This window comes from Lepidochelys olivacea, assembly GCF_965140295.1.
Source record: "Lepidochelys olivacea isolate rLepOli2 genome assembly, chromosome: 11".
Lineage (NCBI taxonomy): Eukaryota > Metazoa > Chordata > Testudines > Cheloniidae > Lepidochelys > Lepidochelys olivacea.
In genome coordinates this window covers 56,275,410-56,301,079 of record NC_140421.1, presented here as the reverse complement: position 1 = coordinate 56,301,079, position 25,670 = coordinate 56,275,410, and the positions used below count along the sequence as shown (strand labels likewise).

Sequence of the window (25,670 nt, the reverse complement as noted above, 5' to 3'; positions counted from 1 at the left end):
TGTGCCTAAACATCTTTTTATAACTTTCTGCTTAATTCAGGGGTCTACATTCGAGGATTGTTCCTGGATGGAGCTCGCTGGGACAGAAAAACTAAGAAGCTCGCAGAATCTTATCCGAAAATCCTCTATGATACAGTACCTGTGGTCAGTGTGTGTGTGTGTTAGACTACTCTTCACTCCAGACCTAATCATATGACAGTCTAACATGGCAGGCTTAGCTTCTCACAATAATGTTTTAAAGGAGTACAAAACAACACTTTTTTTTTTTTTCTAAGTAAAAACTTTTGCCATCAGAGCTACCTCAGTCACTGTCACCACATGGCTGTGTGGCGACCAATATATATATATATATTTTTACATATATTGAACTGAAAATATTTTGAGCAGCAGATCAGGCAATTTGTATGCAACAGAAGCACTGAGCATCCACAGTTCATACTGAAGTTAAGGGGAGGACTTTTTGTAGGGATGGGAAGGCGCACTCAGCACTTTTCTGGATTATGCACAAGTTCCTGGTGAACTACAAGTTTAGGAAGTATTTAGTGAGTTGTGACCCAATGTAAAGACTTACAAATTTTATCCAGACAGGTAAAGGGTTTATTCTGTACTTTTCATAGATGTGGTTAAAGCCTTGCAAGAGGTCAGACATTTCACAACGACCAAGTTACACTGCTCCAGTGTACAAGACCAGTGAGAGAAGAGGAACCCTCTCCACAACAGGACATTCGACCAACTTCGTGATAGCAATGATTCTTCCTTCGGATAAACCGGAACAACACTGGATTGGACGGGGTGTGGCACTATTATGCCAGCTTAATTCCTAAATTTAGCATGGGCACTTGTAGATGCTTATTTTTGAGATGAATCATTTGTGTAAGATGCATTTCAATTTTTAAATAGTACTGTCTAGTGAAATCAAAATATTTAAATAAATCCATTACACTCCTGCCTTTCAAGAGATTTAAAAAAAGACTAAAATGTAAAATAAAGCTGTGTCATAAAACTTTATAAAAACCAACCAGTATGTTTGCTCATTGAATAATTTTATTTTCTGAAGCTCCTTATAAATAAGGAACATACATAAAATGAACACAACACTGCTGACAATGAACAAAACAGCATTTGATCATTCCCAGCTTTATAAAAATTATTTAAATGATTTAGTTTAACAAAAAAAGATTTATAGCTCAGCAAGTATCTTGTAGGACCATAATCACATTTTTAAACTATAAATCATAATGGAAAAAATCCACACTGCATCTAGCTACTACAGTATTTTCTAAGCATAATCACTGCTGATTGAGTGCAATGTGATCTACATCAAAATTCATATGGGATGTCACACAGTGACAGCATTGTAATATACAAGTAACATTTATGCCCTCCAACGAATACATGTTAAATGAGACTGTATTCAAGCAGAATGGAATGTTGAAGCCAAGTACACTGAAATTCAGATAGTCTGTAACTTGACATAAAACTACATTGAATTGGTTTGAAATTAAACACTGGTGGAAACCTACAGAAGAAGCCACAGTTGTTATATTGCTCTTCACAATCACAATAAATAGCAAACAAGGAAACAAATTCCATTCTTAGTGGAAAATGCAATACCTAATGCTTTAATATGGCCATGTTTTTCCAAGTGGGAAAAAGGTCTTCTGGAAAGTTAGTACCTTAGTACCATTTTCAAATGTGAATTGGGCACTTAAACCCCTTGATACCTTTGAGGATCGGGGCCTAACTCCCATTGATTTCAATAGGAGTTAGGCACCTAAATACCTTTGAGTAGCTGGACCTTCGTCTCATTGAAATTCAGTGGCACTTATGCTCCTAAAGCCTGTTCTACGCCTAAAACTTAGCTTGACCTAGCTACGGTGGTCGGGGTGTGAAATAAGAGACGCAGTTAGATGGGTCTAAGCACAGGTATAGACACTGCTCGCTTGACAAAAGAATTCTGCTGGTGACCTAACCACTGCCTCTTGATTTACCAGTGACAGAAAAACCACCACTGTAGCAAGTGTCTGCACAGCAGCAGTGTAGACATATCTTTATACTCCTAAGTCATTTAGTTGCTTTTGAACATTTTCCCTAGCATATTTGTTACAAAAATCCACTCTAAAAACATTAAATGAGATGATGTCTGTGCCAATTAGGGTCTGATCTAGTGTTTTTATGTGCAAAATTCCAACTGACTTCAGTGTGTGTTGTGCATCAAGGACTGCACAATTGTACCCTTGACTTTGATGTCTTCACTGAGGAAGCCACACCTTTTACAGAATGGACACTTAATACTGTATATGCAAGTTCCTTGATACTGCATTAGGAACAAATACTGGCAGGAGCCAACTTATATCTTTAAAATGTACAGACTGTTCTGGGGGGGAAGGGAGTGGCTGAGAAAAAGGAACAACTCTATCACTAAACTGAAGGGTCAAAAGGAACAGGAACACAGATTAATTTTAAACCAGAATGATGCTGCTGACTGGCTCACTCAGATGTTAAACCAATGCAATTTTAGCAGCTACACTGATGCTAAGCAGACTGAAACAAAACTTGACAGTGTGCAGCAACATACAGCTTACCTGGCAGACATAAAAATGAAAACTAGAACAGCAAGTTAAAAGAAGACCACCATGCTTAGGATTGGTCCTAGATTATCAAGTCAGACTGCAGAATTAACAGGGCTTGTACATCGCACAAATTCACAATTTTACTAGGACAGCCGGGGAGAAAAGAAACTAATTTACATCTGGCAATACAAGCACCTTTGCTTACTGCCAAGGTAACCTGCTAGAATCAGTTTAAGGATTTTGATGGTTCACCCTATCCTCCTAACTCACACGTACCGGTAATTTAATGACAGCTGCATTTATATACCCTAGATACCTAAGATCTAACAAATGTTAAAAAATATTAACTCCTTTATGCTGGAAATGGGAATCTTCTAGCACACAGTCTATTGCCTGCAATAGCTGGTGCTATAAACTCTGATGCCAGGGCATGGAAGTAATACATTCAGACCTGATATTACAGCATTGTAAATGACCCACCAGTACTACATATACAGGGCATTCTTTTTTTTTAATATAATCTTTGTACCTGGGTTCAGTACATTGGATTTCAGAAGCTATTACTGTAAAAAGGAGACAAAATTTGAATCCCAAAATAAATTCAACTGTTAAAACTGAGAAATTCCACTATGGATCCTTTGTTAGAGGTGCGTTTGCACAAACTCACAGCCACAATTTATCAGTAGTTTAGGTGTTAAGTGGCACCCAATATTCAGCATGTTTAGCTTCTCAAGCAAGAATCAGGAATAGCCCATTAACCTTCTGACATCAGGGACTTCCCCAAGTTAATACTAACTCTACTTCATCTTCCTACCAATAGCAAGGAGCTAACATCAAATAAATCTTAATCAGGAAAACGGATCCTCAATGGAAAGAGCTCTTTGCAGCCGATTACACAGGCCTGTGCATATTGCAACAGTCTGCCTCCTTAAACACAAATTTTAGAACAATGAAATGCAGTTTAAGGTGTATATCAACATGTTTTAAACAGATTTTTTTAAGTTTAAAAAAGCACAGTTTTTCCAGTCAGGTGCTAAGTGTAGCATTTAATTGTCTTAGGGTAACATCCACCATTGTGCAGAGGGCCAGCATGAGGTATACATGGCATGTAAGCCTTACGTGGGAATTACACAGCACAAAGACCTTGTGCAGGCCCATTGCAGAGGGATGGATTTCACCTTTAAAGTTTTGTGGATTCTGTTCAACTGTAATGTGAAAAGACATTTCCAGAACAGACTAGGTCTTTCACTGCATGCTGATTTGTAAACAGTTGCACAATGCTTCACGTACAGCACACACAACTTTGTCTTTTCATATGCAACATTTCCGACTTAAGTTCGGTCACTTGCGTTTGGAAGGTACAGTATGTGCACCATGTCTTATTTTAGTTAGCAAGCAGCGAAAGTTAATCTATGCGGGAACAGACAGACTGTACTTGTGTAGTAGTGCGAGCCACTGCCTTCTCGCTGAGCAATGTGCGTACAGTACAACAGTGCAGCCTCAAAGCCATACAGTAACACTGGAACCATAGCAGTTTCCGGAAATGGTCAAAACTGGATGTCAAACACAATTTTATCTTCATACAGTGCAATCACCAGCATGATAGCAAATCCAAGGAGCAACCCTAAATTCTGGAGAATGAATTGCCCCACTGGACAATATCCATGTTCTTCATTATCGCCATCTCCATGAAGCATTTCTGGAAGCTGAAAAAGGAAACGTTTTACAATAGTTTACAAATACTGTGATGGAAGTGAAATAACTGTCTAGCTCATAATAGCAATACCGAGATTCAGTTAGAAAAATCATCAACTAAATAAAGTGCAACTGGAGTAGCAGCATGCCTAGAGGTAGTCAATAAAACACCACCTGATCTTGACCTTGATCTTGATCTCATAAAACCGTTGTCACCAACCAATTCTATACTTTTTAAAAGAGACTAGTAAGCTACAGCATCCTCCTTTGGGCATTCCAATGTAGTGTTCTGGCCACTGTGTTGCTTGCTTATGTTGAATGTAAGCTCCTCACTGCACGTCTACACAAACTCTTACTGTGTGGCAAGCTGGGACATAAGTGCAGCATGCTGCACGCTGACTGTCTGTATGGACCTGCTGATGTGCACTAAATTTTCCCTAGTGTGCATTAATGTACTGTGGTTTGAAACACCCCAGCTTGCTGCACCCTAACAGTTTGTGTAGACATACCCTTCGGATAGGAACCATGCCTACTTCCTTTGAGTTTTGCTCTTTTGAGTTAAAAGTTAAATAATTCTATTCAAGAAAACCCACACACTCTCTGAGGTAAACACCTCTATTACAAAGGAAGTGTAAAAATGCTTTGTATATTGCTCCAGTAATTAAACTGATATAAATACATTGTTGATATTGAGGATTTTATACAGATTGAGCTAATGAATTCTGACATTTTTTGCCATAGTGCAAGCTTATTGGCAGGAAAGATAAGTTTTCCCCTTATGAGTTCTCAGAAAATTCCATAATCTACTTTTATTAGTGCATCCACAGCTGTTACTCAAGTTTAACAGCGATGTATGACTAATTAATTACATTTATTTATCAATACCTCTGAAGTATAAAAGTAATAGGAAACAACATGTAATTGTGTCAATTCAAGAGAAATTCCACGTAAGCAATTAAAAAAAATGTGGATCTTCTTGACTTGCCTCGTTAGAGATGAAGGCCAAACAGTACTGAACATTTGTATCTAAAAGAATCATGAACTTAACATTGGAAGCTCTGAAATTAAATGGGACACTTTCTAGCACAACCACAATATCTACAAACAGAAATAATTTTTTAATAATGCAATTTCAAATCCCTACACAAGAAGAGCATGAGGAAAAATAAATGTAATTCTTTCCTTCATCCAAGGAACTCCTTACCTCAAGAAGAGACTTTCATACATAATGCAGGAGAAAAATACAATAAAGGAATTGTCTTCTAGTTAGAAGACTTAAGTAATCCACAGAGAAATCAAGCTTGCTGATCTGGAATTCCGATTTATAAATTCTTTATGATGATAGGCACTGCTTTTTGTGTATTGGTTATTCTTAATACCTGAATACACTACAAGTATCAGGAAAGAATGTGACATGTTGTCAAGCCTGTGGCTTCTAACCGGACATGCATATACAACACTCTGCTCGTAGCAGTAGACAGCACAAGGCATCTGGTGACTTTAAAAAGCGTTGAGACCTTAAATTTCTTAAAAAAAAATACTTTTTGGACCAATACCTTCATTAATTAGTTCTGCAGCAGGCTAGACAGCTGAGCAAACAGCTATCAATAAGTCATACTATGGTGTTCTTACAGGATATCCTAGGTCATGAAGCATAATGAAGAGAGTCCCAGTCTCACACTGTGAAAGATCGCAAACTTCCTATTCATGTTAGCAGACAAGATTTGTTGAAGAAATGAATTTACATTACGAGTGAGTTCTGTTCACAAAGTAATACAAAAACCTAATCAGAGAATTGTGTGGGAACTGCTACTGCCAATTCTCTCTTCCACATCTGCACTATCTGGAAGAAGCATCCATAATTCAAGTTTTGTAATCAACTTCTACAAAGAGACAACACTGGTATTCCACATCCATAACCACTTTCAAGGCTACTCATTCTCCAAACTATATTCTAGCATTTCATTTAAAATATAGGAAAAATGCAATGCTGTGTGGCCGTAGAAGATAAATACATTCCTCATTCATGAGCACAAATAAATGAGAGTTGAGTTCTTGGAAGAGAAGACATTATCTTCTATATATTCACAGTTCTGTCACATATCCCTGCTCCCTCCCACTCCCACAAACAACTGTAGAAACGAACAGCAGGTTCAAGACCCTTTTAGAGTATGTCTACATTGCAGCTGGTGTGCAAGACGACAAACCTGTGTGATTTTTCACACACTACTTCTACCAGAATGTTTTGGCCACTCCTCTGAGTAGATCCTGGCCTGTCTTGCACTCTAGATGTGATGGAGCAGACAGCACTACAGCCTCATCAGGGGAAGATGAAGAAGTGGCAGCTGGAGAAAGTTCAGAAGGGTGGTGATGTTTCTCAGGGCTCTGAAGTTGTGGTGGTGGAGCAGGAAACTCCTGAGGTTACTGACGCGGTTGAACTCTCAGACTCAACAAGGGAGCGGAATCTTACCCTGGAGTGGATAGAGGAGATGGGTCTTCTAAAGTGAGGAAGGCCCTAGGAGCCTAGTAGGACCAGGAATGAGGGCTACAGACATGTTGTCTACAAAACGTGTGTGTGTGTACACACCAGGGGAAACCCCAGTGCTTATAACGTCTATGCCTGTTTTGATTGTGCATGCACCCTTGGACTCCCTGTCAGAGAACAGACTCTCCCAGCTCTTGTTTGAGACTGATGGAGAATGAATAGTCCTGCTGTAGAAGTGGAGCAGACCTCGTAGGAGTCCCTAAGATTTGTTTAGGGATCTCCCTCACTGGTGCTGTACGTACAATCTGTGCCAACAGCCTGCCAGAGCTTGATATTCTAACTGCTGAAGATAGTAAAGGACGCTCAGGAAATTCAGACACCACCAAATCCCTCAGTACCACAAAGCTCAGTGTTGATACAGCCACTACTGATGAAAATAAATTAGAAATCTTCAGGACTGGAGTAGACAGCGTCAATGACTATGACACTGATGAAGCTGGTACTGATACAGAAAACACTGCTGCTGAACTCCTTAAAAACAATACTGCAGCATCTGTGTAGGTGACTGCTATGGGCTGTTCTTACGTTGGTACCGACATGGGTACTAGGGTGCCATGGGAAACCATATTCATATTCAGGCTTTGAGCAACCCTTAAGACAAGGCTATCTCTGCCCTTTTCTCTTAGAAGGTCCTACTCAGTCATCTATTCTTATGCTCTTTGGAAGAGCAATGATGAAGCCCCACCCACAGTCAGACAAGGATTCGGGAACCGAAACCTCTGTGGACTGAGATGAAGAGGCTGGAGCCTGGGAACTGGTAGTGGCTGGGGCACTCTTAGAAGAAGACTGCTCAGATCTGAGTCAGTCTTGTGTATTGGATCAGAAGCAGTTCTTAGATTTATCCAGAGAAACAGTTTACGTGAGCGTCTCTTACTCTGAGTTTGTTTTGAAAATGAACCACAAATAGAACATTTGGCTAAACAAAATGAACATTTTGAGTGGCCAGCATTAAAAGATATATAGCCATCTTGCATAAGGGACAATACTTAAAGCAGGGGGATTTTTGTTCAACCATAAAGGATGAAGACCTGGTACCAGGTAACAAAGACAAAAAAATCGTGCGGGGCGGGGGGAGACTGACTAACAAATTAGCTTAATAACCAAAAACCACAAAACCATCAAAATACGGTATTCAAACTAGCCTACAGTCAGCAATAGCTAGAAGTTGAGCAAACTCACTGTGCTGGTGCTCTAGAGTAAAGGACACTAACAGCAGTTCCATTTTTCAGCCATGTGCAATAATAAAGATCTGAGGGATGGTTGTCCTTGCTCCACCCTTTTGTGCTCTTAGGTGCGAGGGCACTTAGCGTGCAGGCATGGGCCAAAAGACGCCACACCAAAAGTGGAACACACATCAATCATCACTGAAGTTAAGATTTTATCACGGTTATTTTAAGTAAAAGTCAGGGACAGGTCGCATTAGAAAAATTTTTATGGAAGCTGGTGGCCTGTCCCTGACTTTTACTAAAAATAAGGGAGGCGCATGACAGGGGATGACTGAAGCCTGAGGGGTGTATGTGAGAGAATGAGCCCTGAGGCGTGGTGGGAAGGGGAGAAAGCCTGTGCAGCTGAGGGCTGCCCCCACCAGCTGACAGCTCAGGCCCCACTGCCCTAGGATGAAGCAGAAAATGTCACAGAGGTCCATGGAATCTATGACTTCCGTGACATAACCTTAGCCTTAATCATCACTCAAAGAAGCAACATTTGTTAAATTTGACATTCGTCACGAATTAACCTGATAGCCATATTTACCAACAATCTTTTCTAAACATCCAAACGGATATGTTTGGGACCAAATGTATGCATCTGATGAAGTGAGCTGTAGCTCACAAAAGCTTATGCTCAAATAAGTTTGTTAGTCTCTAAGGTGCCACAAAACTCCTTTTCTTTTTGCAAATACAGACTAACACGGCTGCCACTCTGAAACCAGTTTTAGGATTGATCTCCACTTAAAATCAATCATGGACTGCCTTAGAGTATCCAAACACATCCTCACAAAGCAGCAAAAATCAAAGGATAGCCTAGAAGGGTGACTGTCACTGGGAGAGCAGCAAGTGGTATTAAAGAAGTTTTTATATCTTAACATGCAACCCTGAGAGTGAATGGATTTGGTCAGATGAAAACCCAAACAAGTCGGACATTGCAAAACGCTGGAGGTTTTCCCCACGAATTTACTATACTATACTTTTTAAGAGATGGCAAGGTATGAATGGCTGTCTAGAGAGTTGCCTGTAGGTGGTTTGCTTTATTTTGCGCAACACAAAAAAAATAAGTTACATTGTGGGTTATTCAAAGTCACAGATTTCATACATGCAGAATAAGGCAATACAAAATGATAATCTTACCATATCTACCAATGCAACATAAAGGAACATGCCCGCAGTGATTGCAAAGATCCATAAAGTGATATTATTGGCATACTGTCCAACAGCTGTGCCTATCAGCATCCCTACGTAAGCCATCATAGCAGACAGGAGGTTGTACACAATAGCTTGCTTTACTGTCATACCGGCTTTAAGCAGCACGGCAAAATCACCTGAAATTGAGACAGAATAATGAAAGTTTTTAATTGGCATAATCTCACAAGAGACTGAATAGATGCATTTGCCCTCAGTTATATTATCTAATCTAGCTAAGGAACTACTCAAGTGTCTATCATTGTGGCAAACGTACTGGAGGCTTTTTTTTGAGGGGAGAAGGGGCAACAGTGTATGACTATATAGCCTACAATACATACCACTTCCTGGATTAAAATCTGATTTCAAAGGCAACCATGACTCATACTAGCTGATATGGGGCATTAACAGAACTCTGAAAGGATCCCAAGCCAGCCCTCCCAGTTAGAGTGCAGTTGTGAAGTCCGTCAGGTTTGTGTGTACAAAAGCAGTGACGTTCAGAGAGCGGGGTGCTGGCTTTTTAATAAAAGAAATGCAGGTTCATTCTTGACCAGTCCCTCAGGGCTTATTAGCGTCGCTCTCATCTTCACAGATTCTACTTCGCATGTGCGGAAGGACGATAAACGAGCATTAGTGCCAGGAGGGAGCTACAGCATATGAAGTTGGAAAATGTACCACCGGGGAAGGGAAGAGAGTGATGGTCAAACAGATTTTCAGGAGAAGGCTAGATTACACAAATCCACACTGATTTATACATTACTGGCTTGAAATGTGTTACATTAACCTTGTATCCTACTGTGATGTCAGTATTAAGTATTTGCTACACTATAATTATCTCCAACATTAATATAGGTGTAGAGAGGTGGGGTTCGCACCTCCTTTTGTTGCTTTATTTTTAAGATAGGTTTAGTAGAAATCACCTGTGTCTAAAGATACAGGACAACAGAATTCCCGGACTTAATTTCTATTTCAACAGTTCTGTTTCCGTCAAACATATTATTTGTGAATTCTGGGGTGAAAAGTGACACTGATGCACCCCATGAGAACAGAAGACTTCATGTCCGATGTAATTCAATTTTTGGGATTATTCACAGTGACCTAAAACTGAAAGTAAGTAGCAAACATCTCCCACTGACAATTTAATCAGAGTTTACAGTCTGATGAAAACAAAAAAAAAAAAATGCTTACCTGTCTCTCATAAAAGACAATTACCTGTTCCGTAACTGGTGTTCTTCGAGATGTGTTGCTCATGTCTATTCCACAGAAGGTGTTGCGTGTTTGCCACGTGCACTGGTGCCGGAAGTTTTCCCCTTAGCAGTATCCGTACAGGGGGAGCACCGCTGTGATCCCTGGAGTGGCGCCTCTATATCACGTTATAAGGGGAGCTGCGCACTCCCCCCACCCTCGGTTCCTTCTTGCCGGACAACTCCGACAGAGGGGAAGGAGGGCAGGATGTGGAATAGACATGAGCAACACATCTCGAAGAACACCAGTTAAGGAACAGGTAACTGTCCTTTCTTCTTCGAGTGATTGTTCATGTGTATTCCACAGTAGGTGACTCCAAGCTATATCTGTTGGAGGTGGGTAGGAGTTCACGAGTTGCCAGGACGCAGTACTGCCCTGCTGAACCCGGAGTCATCTCTAGCTTGGGAGACGATCGCATAATGTGAAGTAAACATGTGAACTGAGGACCAAGTGGCAACCTTACAGGTGTCTTGGATTGGGATATGGGCTACATAGGCAGCCGACGAGACCTGAGCCTTCGTTAAGTGCGCCCTGACGATCGGTGGCGGGGGAACCCCTGCCAGATCATAGCACGTGTGTATGCACGAGGTGATCCAGCAAGAAAGGCTCTAGGTGGAAACTGATTGCCCCTTCACACGCTCGGCTGAGGCAACAAAAAGTTGCGAGGATTTCCGGAACGGCTTGGTCCGATCCAGATAGAAGGTCAGTGCCCTATGCACACCGAGCGTGTGAAGGGAGCGTTCCCCGTTGGAGGAATGGGACTTAGGACAGAGGACGGGAAGAAAGATGTCCTGTTCCATATGGAAGGCGGAGACCACCTTCGGGAGAAATGCCGCATGTGGGTGAAGCTGGACTTTATCCCTATGGAAACCGTAGATGGGGGCTCCGAGGTCCAGGCCCTGAGATCCGAGACACATTGGGCCAACGTGATTCCTACAAGGAAGGCTACCTTCCACGAGAGGTGAGACCAGGAACACGTGGCCAGTGGTTCAAAAGGAAGTCCTGTGAGGCGGGACACCACCAGGTTTAGGTCCCATTACGGTACGGGGGATCTAGCACATGGGAATGAGCGGTCAAGGCCTCTCAGGAAGCGGGCGGTCATAGTATGGGAGAAGACTGAGTGCCCTTGCACTGGCGGGTGGAAGGCTGATATGACCGCCAAGTCTACCCTGACAGAGGCGGGTGCCAGTCTTTGGGTCCTAAGGGACAGGAGGTAGTTGAGGATAAGCTGGAGCAGTGCGGACGATGGGGAGACTCCCCGCCCCACCGCCCACCTGGAAAATCTGGACCACTTCGCCAGGTACATCCGGCGTGTGGATGGCTTCCTACTCTCCATGAGGACCCGCCTGACTTCTTCCAAACACCTCCTCATCTAGCCACTGAGCAGCCACGCAGTCAGGTACAAGAACGGCCAGACTGAGATGGAGGAAGTGGCCCCCGTCCTGGGAGAGGAGGTCCGGGTGAAGTGGCAACCTCCTCGGAGGGGCCGCCAACAGGTCCAGGAGGGTTCCATACCAGTGTTGGCGGGCCCACGCTGAGGCGATAAGGATGATACGTTCTTTGTCTGTTTTTACTTTTTGCAGGACTTTGCTGATGAGGCGAAATGGTGGGAAAGCATAGAAAGACTGGCCTGACCACTGCAGGAGGAAGGCATCTGAGATTGCGCCCCTCCCCAAGCCTCCCCGGAGCCGGGGGGCAACGCCGGCTCTGGTGGATTGCGAACAGGTCTACATGGGGAACTCCCCACTCTCCGAAGAGCCGGTGAGTGACCTCTGAGTGGAGTGATCGTTCGTACTAGGGGAAGAAAAACCTGCTGAGGCGATCGGCTTGTGTATTGTGGACACCTGATAGGTGGAAAGCCCTCAAGGAGATATCGTGGGCTATACAGAACTCCCATAGGCTCAGCGCTTCCCAGCAGAGGGCCGAGGAACATGTCCTGCCTTGCCTGTTGATGTAGTACATCGTGGTGATGTTGTCCGTAAGGACTGACCACCTTGCCACAAAGGCATGTGTTGAAAGCAACACACGCCAACCGTATCGCACTGAGCTCCCTGACATTAATATGGAGAGACAGGTCCGAGATTGACCACATCCCCTGGGTTTGCACGTTCCCTGTGCGAGCTCCCCAGCCCAAGTCTGACACATCAGACACCAGGTCTAATGATGGGGTCACTTTCCGGAAAGGAACCCCTTGCAGAATGTTGCTTGGGTAAGACCACCATTGTAGGGAGGCAACTACCAGGATGGTACTGTGAGAACCTTGTCCAGCCCGTCCAGGGCCTGGGAGAACTTGGAGGCTAGCTAGAGCTGGAGGGGCCTCATTTGGAGCCTGGCATGGCGGACCACATACGTGCATGCCGCCATGTGCCCCAGGATCTGAAGGCATGCTCTTGCATCGGTGACGGCCTTTCCAGTGACAACGGCGATGAAATCTTTGAGGGTCTCAAACCTGCTCAGCGGGAGAGAGGCTGTGGCCCTTACGGAGTCCAATAGAGCCCCTATGAACTCTATGTGCTGCACCGGAACTAATGCTGATTTGGTCTTGTTCACCACGAGGCTGAGATCAGCGCATGTGGACAGGAGCAGTTCCACATGCGCCCTTATCTGGGACCGAGAGTTGCCCTTGAGAAGCCAATCATGCAGGTATGGAAAGATCTGTACCCCCTACCGTCTGAGGTAGGCTGCTACCACCGCCATGCACTTCGTGAAAACCCTGGATGCTGTGGATAGGCCAAATGGGAGGACCATAAACTGGTAGTGGTCTAGTACCGCCAAGAAATGGAAGAAGCGCCTGTGCCCCTCAAAAATATGGATGTGGAAATACATGTCCTGAAGGTCCAGGGCTGCGTACCAAACCCCTGGGTCCACGGAGGGGATAATAGAGACGAGGGACACCATGCGGAACTTGGAGCAGACCATAAACCGGTTGAGATCCCGCAGGTCCAGGATGGACCTGAGACCCCCTTTCACCTTTGGGATCAGGAAATATTGGGAGTAGAAGCCCCTGCCCTGGAATTCTACTGGTACCCGCCCCCAGGTGCAGTAGTCGCTCCATCTCCTGCCCTAGGGTCCACAGGACCTACCAGGGATTGGGGGTGGTAGGGCAGGGGTGAACTGAACTGCAATGTGTAGCCCTTGGAAATGGTGTTGAGGACCCATTGGTCCGATGTTTGCGGGACCACGCCACCTGAAAGGCAGACAATCGGTTACAGAACATAAACTTTATTAATAGGGGTTTTTCCCTGGCAACTGCCCTGGTGCCCCCCTGCAAATAGTCAAAACTGCCTCTTTCCCTGAGAGGGCCTGGGCTGTGAGGCAAAGCAGAACTGTTGCTAAGGCCGGCTCTTTTGGACTCTCCGACTCTTGTACGGGGGCTCATATTTGCTCCCTGCAAGTTGAGCCGACGTTTGCGGTTTGGTCTTGTCCTTAGCCGTAGGGATGTAGAGGCCCAAGGTCTGCAAAGTGATACGGGAGTCCTTCATCCCGTGCAGCCTGACGTCCGTCTGCTCTACGAACAGGGCTTTCCCGTCGAACAGCAGGTCCTGCATGAGGGACTGGGCTGCCGCCAATAGCCCGGACAGGAGGAGCCATGACACCCTGTGCATAGAGATTGTGGAACCCATCGAGCGAGCTGCTGTATCGGCCGCGTCCGATGCTGCATGAAGGGCTGCTTTAGCCGCCGTCATCCCATTGTTCACTAGAGCCTTAAAGTCCTTTCTGTACCGCTCCGGGAGGAGTGGTTCAAACTTTGGCTGGGACTCCCATAGGTTAAAGTCATATGATTGATGACTGGCCACCCTGAGCTGGAATCTTGAAGAGGAATAAAATTTTCTACCAAAATTTCCTCCTGGCGTCTTTATTCTTGGGGGTGGGTGCGGGCTTGCCCTGTCGCTTCCGGTGGTTCACCAATTCCACCACCAGAGTTAGGTGCCAGGTGAGAATAGAGGTACTCGTGGTTCTTGGCTGGCACGAAGTACTTCCTCTCAGCCTTCTTGGAAATCGGGGCCAAAGAGGCGGGAATTTGCCACAAGGTGTTGGAGATGTTGGCTGCTCCTTGGTAGAGGAGTAGAGCCAGGTGGCCCAGAGCCGAGGAAGACAGTACATTAAGGAGGGAGTCGGATGGGCCCTCCATCTCCTCGACCTGCAGCTGGCAGCTGCACAGCATCTGCTTTAGCAGGTCTTGATGCACCTTGAAATCTTCCTGCGGGGCAGAGGGTGGCGGTGCTGTTATGGTATCATCCAGTGCCAGAGAGGAGGCCGGCACAGAGCCGTGGGCCTCGGCCGAGATAGAGAGGCCAATGAAGCCTCGGATGCCCCGGCCACCAAGCGGGTTCCCGTCTGGGAGGGCATCGGCAGCCACGATGCCCATTGGCACCACTGCCCCTGCCATGGGGCCCCTTGCCACTGTCCATGTTGAGGGCACGGTGGCGCTACCTGGTCCGGCCCAGTGATGGACGGCTGGGTGCCAAGGCCGAGGACACCACCAAGCACACGATCCTGTAGAAGCGTTAGGAATAACGGTGCCTGTGACACCGTCTTCTGTGGGACCGGGACCTCGACGTCAAGGACCGGTACCCACCAGAAGTGCTGCTCTGATACTCGCTTTGGCACCTGGAGCTATGGTGCCCTGGTGCCAATGAAGCGCGAGGAGAGTCCCGTGTGCGACGTCTGACAGAGCAAGAACTTAATCGTGCCGAGACCGGCTATGGTAACTGCGTCGCGAGGAGGAGCGTCTCCGGTGCCTGTCTCAGTGCTACCGCGCAGCGTGGAGGGACCCTCAGACTCCTGCCCGGATGGTGTCGAACCGGGTAGCCTGGCTGGCGTCGATGGTGGTGGATGTGAGCTGCGAGTTGACCGGACACCGCATGTCGAACAAGGCAGGGAGTGGTCCTTGGAGCAGGAGCTGTGCTGCGCCGGGGAGGTCTGACAAGCTTCTGGCAGCGGTTTGCCTCGGGACCGAGGGCCCATCAGTGGCGGAGCACCGTGTACTGGCAAGCTCAGAATGTCTCGTGCGGCCTGTAGAGCCTCCGGCGTCGATGGCCTCCTGACTGCAGGAGATGTGCATGCTGGCACTGCCGGGCTACTCCGCTTAACACGAGTTGGAGGTTTTGGGCCCGGGGGCGGGACGACGACGACAAAGGGTTGCCCAATGCAGGACCAGTCTCTCCCCTTTCCTTCTCTCGGCGCCGCTGCAAGGTGGAGCCCTTCCCCTGCTTCTTGGAGGGGGAGGAGTGCCGGCTGGTGGAGGGGCTTTTGCTGTGCCCTGATGACACAGTGCCGGGCACCGAGTCCGCTTGGCGTGCTGGAGTTGGGGCCAGCGTCGATTCCATGAGGAGAGTGCGAAGCCTGATGTCTCTCTCCTTCTTAGTTCGTGGCTTGAAGGACCTGCAGATCTTGCAGTGTTCACTCACGTGAGTTTCGCCCAAGCAACGGAAACACTCAGCATGCGGATCACTCCTTGGCACGGAACGGTGACAGGAGTTGCAAGACTTGAAGCCTTGGGCATGGGGCTGCCCCGAGCCCACTCTAACATCTGAAAACTACTTTCTACGAGCTACTAACACTAGCTAAAAGTACTACTGAGATCAACTGGAAAGGCTGCACCAGAGCTGGAGCAAGAAGTTCTGACTCACCTTCACTGGCGGCAAGAAGGAACTGAGAGTGGGGGGAGTGCACAGCTCCCCTTATAGAGGCGCCACTCCAGGGGTCGCAGCAATGCTCCCCCTGTACGGGTACTGCTAAGGGAAAAACTTCCGGCACCGGTGCACGCAGCGAGCACGCAACACCTACTGTGGCATAAACATGAGCAATCACTCGAAGAACTGTTGTTCTTCAGGATGCTTTGCTCATGTCCATTCCATTTTAGGTGTGCGTGCACCCACATGCATGGTCTTTAGAGATTTTTGCCTTAGTGGTATCCATAGGGTCAGCAATGGAGCCCCCTTGAGTGCCACGCTCATGTGCCAGTATATCAGGTGCTGCTGACCCTACACCCTCTCGTTTCCCTCTTGCCGGCAACTCCAACAGAGTGGTAGGAGGGCAGGTAATGGAATGGACACGAGCAACACACCTCGAAGAACAACAGTTATGAGAGGTAGGTAATGGTTGTTTCTTCTTCTTTACTGCTTCCTCATGTCGATTCCATTCTACGTGACTCACAAGCAGTGTCCACGGAGGTGGACTCGGTGTTTACGGTCTTCCAGCTTATGGCACTGCCCTGCTGAAGCCAGCACCGTCCTAGGCCTGCTGGGTAGGCACATAATGGGGGTGTAAATGTGTGACCCAATGACCAGGTAGCAGCTTTACAGATCTCTTGGATCGGCACCTGAGCCAAGAAGGCTGCTGATGACATTTGTGCTCTAGTCGAGTGCGCTTTGACTATCGCCAGCGGAGGCACAATCACCAGCTCATAGCAGTATTGTATGCAGGCCGTGATCCAGGATGAAATCCTTTGAGCAGACACTGGGCGACCTTTCATCCTGTCTGCCACCGCAATGAACAGCTGCGTTGATTTACAGAATGGCCGCGTCCTGTCGATATAGAAGGCCAGTGCCCTTCGGATGTCCAGGGCATGTAACCTGTGCTCCTCTTCAGATTTATGAGACTTTGGAAAGAAGACTGGTAAGAAAATGTCCTGGCCGGTATGAAACTGGGAAACTACCTTGGGCAGGAACGCCAGGTGCAGCTGTAACTGGACCTTATCCTTTGCAGAACACCATATAGGGTGGTTCTGACATAAGTGCCCTGATCTGAGACACTCTGTGGGTGGACAGAACCGCCACCAGGAATGTTACATTTCAGGAGAGGAGGAGAAGAGATCAGGAAGCCAGAGGTTCGAAGGGAGGCCCCATGAGCCTCCACAGCATGAGATTCAAATCCCAGGGAAGAACAGGATCCTGGACGTGAGGATAAAGACGCTCCAGACCTTTCAAGAACTGGGCCATCACGTTGTGAGCAAAGACCAACCTGCCTTGGAAAAGAGGGTGGAAAGTCTAAATAGCAGCTAGGTGGATCCTAAACGATGACAGGGATAAGCTCTGAAGTTTGAGGTGCAGAAGATAATCCAGGATCACCTGCAGCAAGGTCTGTGTGGCCAGGACGCATTGATCCGAAGCCCAGAATGTGAATCTTTTCCACTTTGCACGGTAAGTCGCTTTGGTGGATGGCTTTCTGCTACCCAGCAAGACCTGTTGCACCCAGATCAAACATTCCCGCTCTTCCGCATTCAGCCATGCGGCAGCCATGCTGTCAAGTGCAATGCCTCCAGGTTTGGGTGCAGGAGATAGCTGTGGTCCTGGGACAGCAGGTCGGGCCAGGGAGGGAGTTGCAGCAGCATGGCTACCAAAAAGTGCAGCAGTGTACCAAATCAGTGCTGGCGAGGCCATTCAGGGGCTAACACGATAACCTTTGCCTTGTCCTGTTTAATCTTCACGAGGACTCCCTGGATCAATGGCACCAACGGGAAGGTGTACATCAGGGCTTCTGACCATGGAAGCAGGAAAGCATCTGACAGGGAACTCCTGTCCATCCCCCAGAGCTAACAGAATACGTGGCATTTCCTGTTCTGGTGAGATGCGAACAAGTCCACCTGGGGAGTCCCCCACTTTCAGAAGATCATACTGGCTGCCTCCAGATGGAGCGACCATTCGCGGTGAGACGAGAGTCCTGCTGAGGCGATCTGCTAGCACAGCGTTTCTCAAACTGGGTTCCGTGGACCCCTGGGGGTTCCCAAGGTACTCCTTGGGGTCCACGGGCCCCACTGATCAACTTCTTCCCCCTCTCCCAGTGCTAAAAGTCCGGCAGTGCAGTGGGACTAAGGCTCCCTGCATGCCCTGGCTCTGTGCTGCTCCCAGAAGTAGCCAGCATGTACCTGTGGCCACTGGGGAAGTGTGTGTGGGGGGAGGGCAGGGAGTCTTCGCACGCTGCCCCCTGCTCTGAGTGCTGATTCTGTAGCTCCCACTGGCAGGGAACTGCGGCCAATGGGAGTTGCAGGGGCTGTGCCTGTGGGCAGGGACAGTGCGCAGAGACACCCTGCCCCCAACATAGGAGCCGCATCCAAAGTGCCAGACGCTTTCAGGAGCTGCTCAAGGAAAGCGCAGCCCTACCGGAGCCTGCACCCCTCACTTCCTCCCACACCTCAACCCCCTGCCCCAGCCCAGAGCCTGCACCCCACACTGTATCCCAACCCCCTTCCCCAGGCCAGAGCATGCACCCCTCACTCCCTCCTGCACCCCAACCCCCTGCCCCAACCCAGAGCCTGCACCCTGCACTCCATCCCGCATCCAAACTCCCTCCCAGATCCCACACCTCCTCCTTCACCCCAACCCCCCGACCGAGCCTGGTAAAAACAAGTGAAGGTGGAGGAGACGAGTGACAGAGGGAGGGGGGAATGGAGTGAGTGGGGGTGGGAAGAAGTGGGGCAAGGGTGGAATGGGGGAGGGGTCCCTGAAAATTTTAAAATCAAAATGAGGGCCCTTGGGTTGCTAAAGTTTGAGAACTGCTGTACTAGCATATTCTTGGTCCCACGCAGGTGCATGGCTACCAGATGAATGGCATGCCACACACAGAAGTCCCCAAGGCGGAGAGCTTCTTGGCAAAGGGCTGACGACCTGGCTCTGCCATGTTTGTTGATGCAATACATCGTGGTGGTATTGTCAGTAAGGACCTGCACTATCTGGCCCCTCAGGTGGGGCAAGAACAGCCCGTAGCTCCCTGAAATTGATGTGAAGGGCCAGATCGTGCTACAGCCAGCAGCCTTAAGTGCTGAGCTAACCAAGGCGGGCTCCCCAGCCCAGGTCCGAAGCATCAGAGACCAGGGTCTGCGACAAGGCAGTGGCCATGAAAAGAACTGACCACGTACGTGCCCAGCTACCGCAGGCATGTGTGAGCTGTTATGAGTTGGTGGTTCTTCACATGGGAGATCAGGTCTGACATGGTCGGAAGAAGCACCTCTGGAGGAAAGGCTCTGGCTCACGTGGAGTTGAGAACTGCCCAAATGAACTCTGTGTTGGACTGGCCTTAAGGTGGATTTTTTTCTCATTTATCAACAGGCCCAGGTCGCAGCAGATGGAATGCACCAGATCGAGGTTTCTCTGCATTTGTTCCCGAGACCTGCCCTTGATGAGCCAATTGTTGAGATACGGGAAGACCTGGACCCCCCGACGTCTGAGGTAAGCGGCCACTGGTGCCATACATTTCGTGAAGACCCTTGGAGCCGATAAGAGCCCAAAGGGGAAAGCCGTAAATTGGAAAGGGCGTTTGCCCGCTAAAAAACAGAAGAAATGCCTGTGACCTTGGAATACAGAAATATGGAAATAGGCACCTTTCAAGTCAAGGGCAGTGTACCAGCCTCCCGGATCCAGGGAGAGGATAATGGAGGCCAGGGAGACCATGTGAAATTTCAACTTTTTGAGAGACGTGTTGAGGTGTCACAGGTCCAAAATGGGTCTGATGGCCTCTTTTGTTTTCAGGATTAGGAAATAATGGGAGCAGAATCCTTTCCCTGTCATGTCCCAAGTGTCGTCCTCCTCCACCACCCTCACGGGCGGGAGGTTCTCAACCTCTTGGCTGACGAGTTGCTCGTGAGAAGTGTCCCTGAAAATGGATGAGAAGGAGGGAAGGGTGGAAAGGAGGGGCAGCCGAAAACTGCTGGGTGCAACCTTGAGACGCTGTGTCCAGTACCCAACGGTTTGAGGTGACTCGGGACCAGGCCAAGCAGAAGGGACAAAGACGGTTGAGGAAAGAGTGGGGTGGATCCTGGGAGGTGACTGGGGTGTTGCTCTCAACCGCACCCTGAAAATGAGTGCTTCTGGCCCCTGGGGTTTTTTGTTGGGCCGGGCTGTGCAGGTGAGCTGGAGGAAGGGTGACAGCAGCTGAAACTAATGACTCTGTCCCTTCTCCTTGCAGACCCTCTGCCAAGGCCTAGGTGGCAGCTGGAACTGCTTTCTCGCAGGCTGAGGTGTATGCATGACCAGAGAGCGAAAGATGGCCCTGGTGTCTTTTAGCCCATGAAGCATCACATCCGTCTGGTCCGAAAAGAGACCACTCCCTTTGCCCCCTGGATGGAGGCTGGCATTTCTTGGGAGAGTCCGGACGTCTTAAGCGAGGTACCGCTCCTCATGACCACCGCCGATGTGACCACCCTGGCTGCCGAGTCCACTGTGTCCCATGCCATCTGGAGGGAGCACCTGGCAGCCGCAGTGCCCTCCTCGACCAGGGTGCCACATTCTTGGGGCAAACCCTGAGGGAGGCACTCCTTGAATTTATGGATGGAGTTCCATAAGTTAAAATTTTATCAGCCCAAGAGGGCCTGATTGTTTGACACATGGAACTGCAAACTGGCCGTTGAATAAATTTTTCTTCCAAACAGCTCCAACCGTTTGGCCTCTTTATTTTTGGGGGTCCAGCTGGTATGCCCGTTTGTCTCTTTCATTGGCCACAGAAATCACCGACGCGCCTGGGGGAGGGCCGGTATAAAGACAATCAAACCCTTTGGCTGGGACAAAATATTTCTTTCCAGACCTTTTTGAGGGGGGAAGGGATGGACGACGGAGTTGCCAGAGGGCCTTGGCAATCTTAAGGACACCACCGTGAAAGTTAGTGTGACATGATAAAAAGCTTTGAACGCAACTGTGTGGAACCCTTAAGGTATAACTAAGTCTTCAGCATTTTAGTCTGTAGAAAATAGATCTTTAGCTAACAGAACAGTTCTCACCTAGATTTTACATAGAGCATCCAAAATTCCAACTTGCATTTCCGCCCTCTAAATTAGGCCTCATTTCTTCCAAAATGCCTTAAAAATCACCAACTTATCATTTGACTGCAATGTGAAATTGAATGACTGAATGCTGATGTGACCCAACCAAAGAGTGACAGATGCTATACAAGTTTCCCTATATAGCTCTTCCAGAATTCCACCATACCATGCCTCCCCTAAGCATAACAAATGCAGAGCTGAAATGTGGATTACTGTTATTTTAATGTTCCTTTCCATATGTGACTCATCTTGTATTTCAAGAGTTGAGCTCTTGCCAGAAGTGTGGCACTTAAGCCACTTAGCTCCCTCTCCAATTACTTTTACAGCTAAAAAAAAAAAATCTTTATTTTCTCTGTTTCATGTCTGCTTTTATAAGCTTCTTCAGGATGCTGAACACATGATGATGCTAAAAATTCTCATCTACTCAGAGCATGTCAGTCATGCTGACTTTTATACATTGTTATTAAAATTACTTTATCTCCTAAATGCATCTTGATGTAACAAACTGTGGTAGGATTATGTATTTCCCTGATTTAAAAGAAGATTTTATGTTGCATAACACTGAAGTTTCTACAAGAAGCCTAGTAGACAGAGCACTAAACTTGGACTCAGGAGATCTAGGTTTTCTTCCCAGCTGTGGCACTGGTCTGCTGTGCCTATGGAAAGTCACTTTCCTTTCCTGTGTTTCAGTTTTGCCATATGTAAAATAGGGAAAAAACTGGCCTCTTCTGTAAAGCTTTGAGATCTGCTGATGAAAAGCACTATATAACTGCTAGGTATTATTATGATTCTTCATTTGGATCAAACAATCTTTTGGCTTTAAAGAAATAGGAGACTGATAGAATCAGTATCTAGTTCATCTGGTGGAAGGTTTTATACTATGATGTACATGCAGTTTTGGATACAGTAAGATAGTTTCAAAGATGAAAAGGAGTACTTGTGGCACCTTAGAGACTAACCAATTTATTTGAGCATAAGCTTTCGTGAGCTATCATGATATCTATTACCAGCAGGAGAGTGGGGTTGGGGGAGGTATTTTTTCATGCTTTGTGTGTATAAAAAGATCTTCTACACTTTCCACAGTATGCATCCGATGAAGTGAGCTGTAGCTCACGAAAGCTTATGCTCAAATAAATTGGTTAGTCTCTAAGGTGCCACAAGTACTCCTTTTTTTTTTGCGAATACAGACTAACACGGCTGTTACTCTGAAACCCATAGTTTCAAAGCAGATTGATCTACCGACTACTTTCCTGCTACCGTGCTCAGTGAATTGTTGTGTTTTCAGCACAAATCTCATCCATACCTCTAGAACATCTTGTTTTTCCAAGAGACAGATTCACAGCTAATCTGTTAATTCCATGAATTTTTCCCCCAGATTAAATATTTTACCCACTCGGAAACAGATTTCTACCAGGTAGCTATCACATCTCAAATGCTTATGAACACAGTAGTCCTATCTGCTTTTGCATTTCTAGCCACTGACTTATTCTTGAGTGGTAACAGAGCTATCAATCAGGATTGGGACCTCATTGTTTTATGTGTTGTACAAATAGGCAACACACACAGTCCCCGTCTGAAAGCATTTACAAGCCACACAGACAAGTGACAAAGTGCGGTGGGGCAGGGATTCAAAATATATATCTAAACACAAACACACAATATTTTAACATTATTTATAATAGGGAAAGTAAGTCTGACTGTCCTCATCTGCCTGAAGTTCTTTAGTTGACTGATTTCTTATGCACATTATGGCAGAGATTAGGGTAACCCAAACAGTAGTTGAAGAATGAGATATGATGCCCGGTATTTACATCATACTTTCCAAAACTGCATTAAAGTATAATCCTTCTCTGCACTTGCATCAGCATCCTTTTGCCATTTACTTTAATAAAAGGACAATCAGGCCCAGAATGAGGATTCTGGAGATTAAGAACATTTGTCAGAAGAAGTGTTGTGGCATATTCAAAGTTTATTACTCTGATTTTTGAAAGTTAAATTCAGTTTTGTTTTCTTAATAATGCAAATTCAAATAAATTATCAGTTTCAGCACTGTTTAGCATTCAGTGCTTTTTCAGCAGTAAGCACTATTTCAAAAATTAAAGGACAAGACAAAATGTTCTTACGAATGTGACCACTCCAGATTTTCATAAATTTGCAGAACACTGGAAACTAAAATATCCTGAAGTGTTCTGATTGGTGCGTTTTATTAATCACATACTCTGGGACTAACTTCACTGATAACGATTCTCAGGTGCAAGATTACCAAATCATGCTAGGAAAAAAAACAGTTACTCACCTTCTCATAACTGTTGTTCTTCGAGATGTGTTGTTCACGTCCATGCCAATCAGGTGAGAGCGTGCGCCGTGTGCACGATTGTCGGAAAGTTTTTCCTTAACAGCACCCGTTAGGTCAGCCGCGGAACCCCGTGGAGTGGCGCCTTTATGGCGCTCAATATATGACCGTGCCGACCTGACCCCCGCTTCAGTTCCTTCTTGACAGCTACTCCGACAGAAGGGAAGGGGGGTGGGTATTGGAATGGGCGTGAACAACACATCTCGAAGAACAACAGTTATGAGACGGTGAGTAACCGTTTATTCTTCGAGTGCTTGTTCACATGAATTCCAATCAGGTGACTTCCAAGCTCTACCATGGAGGTGGGGTCGGAGTCAAGGAACCACTGATTGGAGCACCACTCATGATGGGTGACAGCGTTGTGAGAGGTGAATGTATGCACCGATGACCAAACAGCTCTGCACTTCTGTACAGGGACTTGGGCCAGAAATGCTGCTGAAGAAGCTTGAGCTCTTGTGGAGTGTGCCATAACAGGCAGAGCTGGGACCTTGGCCCAGCTCAGAGCATGTGCGGATACAGTCTGCGATCCAAGACAAATACGCTGAGAAGAGATCGTGAGTCCTTTCTCCGATCTGCAACTGCCACGAATAGTTGGTTTGATTTTCTGAACGGTTTAGTAAGCTCAATGTAGAATGCCAACACCCTCAGAACGTCCAGTGAACTAAGCTATTTTTCCCAGGCACTGATGTGAGGCTTGGGATAAAAAACGAGCAGGAAGATATCTTGGGCAGTATGAAAATGAGACACCACCTTGGGAAGAAAAGCTGGGTGAGGCCTGAGTTGCACCTTGTTCTTGTGGAAGACTGTGTAAAGTGGATCAGAAGTTAGTGCCTTCAGCTCAGACACCCTTTTAGCTGATGTGATAGCAACCAGGAAGGCCACCTTCCAGGACAAACAGAGCAAAGAGCAAGTTGCCAATGGCTCAAAGCGGGGCCCCATGAGCCTGCTGTGACGGGGCAAGGCCAGATGGCTATAGAAAAGTAGTGGGAGATAGATATATTAGCTCCAGGCTAAACAAATCCCTGGTACCAGGTTAAGTGAAATGGAAGCTGCTCCAGGTCAATTAAGACACCTGGGGCCAATTAAGAACTTTGCACCTTTGCCCCCTGATTAATCACTGAGACTGGGAGACAGAGACTGTGCAAGGAAGGATAACTTCTCCTCACCTCCCACGCTGGCTTATGATGAAAATGGCTCAGTAGACTGTGACCATTGTCTCTAGAGAAAGAAGGGTTACGTGGAGGGTCACAGTGAGCCTCTGAGGCTAGCGAAATCTGCCAGGATACGTGGGACCCATGGAGGCAAGGACAGAGCTTTGTCACAATGGATAATACCAGGTTAAGGTCTCACACGGGTACTGGCTGACGAACATGTGGGTATAACCTTTTCAGCCCCTTCAAGAAATGCCCCACCATGGGATTTGCGAATATGGAATGGATGGATGGCCGCGAGGTGTACTTTAATAGAGGATGGTGCAAGGCCTTGTTGTTTCAGGTGTAGGAGGTACTCTAAGATGAGCGGACATGATGCCTGTAAGGGAGGTGCATGATACTCCTCACACCAGCAGGTGAACCTTTTCCACTTAGCTAAATAAGCGACTCTGCTGGTGGATGGTTTCCTGCTGCTCGTCCGAGAAGGACGTTCCTGACAGGACTCCAGTACAGGAGCTCTGTTGGATTTAACCATGAAGCTTCCAGGCCGTGAGATGGAGGGACTGAAGGTCTGGGTGCTGAAGGCAACCGTGGTCCTGTGTGATTAGGTTGGGGCAGAGTGGTAGAGAGATTGGGTCATCCACTGACAGCACCAAAAGCGTGGTGTACCAAGCTGGAGCAAGGAGGATTACCCTCACCTGGTCTCTGCAGATCTGGAGCAGTACCCTGTGCACAAAAGGGACTGGCGGGAAGACATACATAAGGTGGTCTCCCCAGGGTAGTAGAAACGTGTCTGAGGAGGAGCCCGGTCTGTGGTTCTGAAAGGAGCAGAATATTGGGCATTTCCTGTTGTTCCTGGTGGCAAACAGGTTGACCTGGGGAAATCCCCACCTTTGGAAGATGGAGTGTATGACATCCGGTCAGATGGACCACTTGTGATTAAAGAATGATCTGCT

At 47.0% G+C, this 25,670-nt stretch overlaps 2 protein-coding genes across 3 annotated transcripts in view; one reads left to right on the top strand and one right to left on the bottom strand.

The window, feature by feature from the left end:
- Positions 1 to 985, top strand: part of DNAH7 (dynein axonemal heavy chain 7) — a 270,571-nt gene extending 269,586 nt beyond the window's left edge. The window contains exons 63-64 of the mRNA XM_084642935.1: positions 41 to 144; positions 618 to 985. Coding sequence (XP_084499061.1) covers positions 41 to 144; positions 618 to 824 — 311 coding nt within the window. The 3' untranslated portion in view covers positions 825 to 985. The remainder of the gene's footprint in view (positions 1 to 40; positions 145 to 617) is intronic.
- Positions 986 to 1,100: 115 nt separating this feature from the next.
- SLC39A10 (solute carrier family 39 member 10) overlaps positions 1,101 to 25,670 on the bottom strand; it is a 77,334-nt gene continuing 52,764 nt past the window's right edge. The window contains exons 9-10 of one of the 2 annotated variants that reach the window (XM_084642928.1): positions 9,159 to 9,349; positions 1,101 to 4,279 (exon numbers count right to left, since the gene is read on the bottom strand). In XM_084642928.1, coding sequence (XP_084499054.1) covers positions 4,121 to 4,279; positions 9,159 to 9,349 — 350 coding nt within the window. In that variant the 3' untranslated portion in view covers positions 1,101 to 4,120. The remainder of the gene's footprint in view (positions 4,280 to 9,158; positions 9,350 to 25,670) is intronic. The other variant, XM_084642927.1, reaches the window with a different exon arrangement.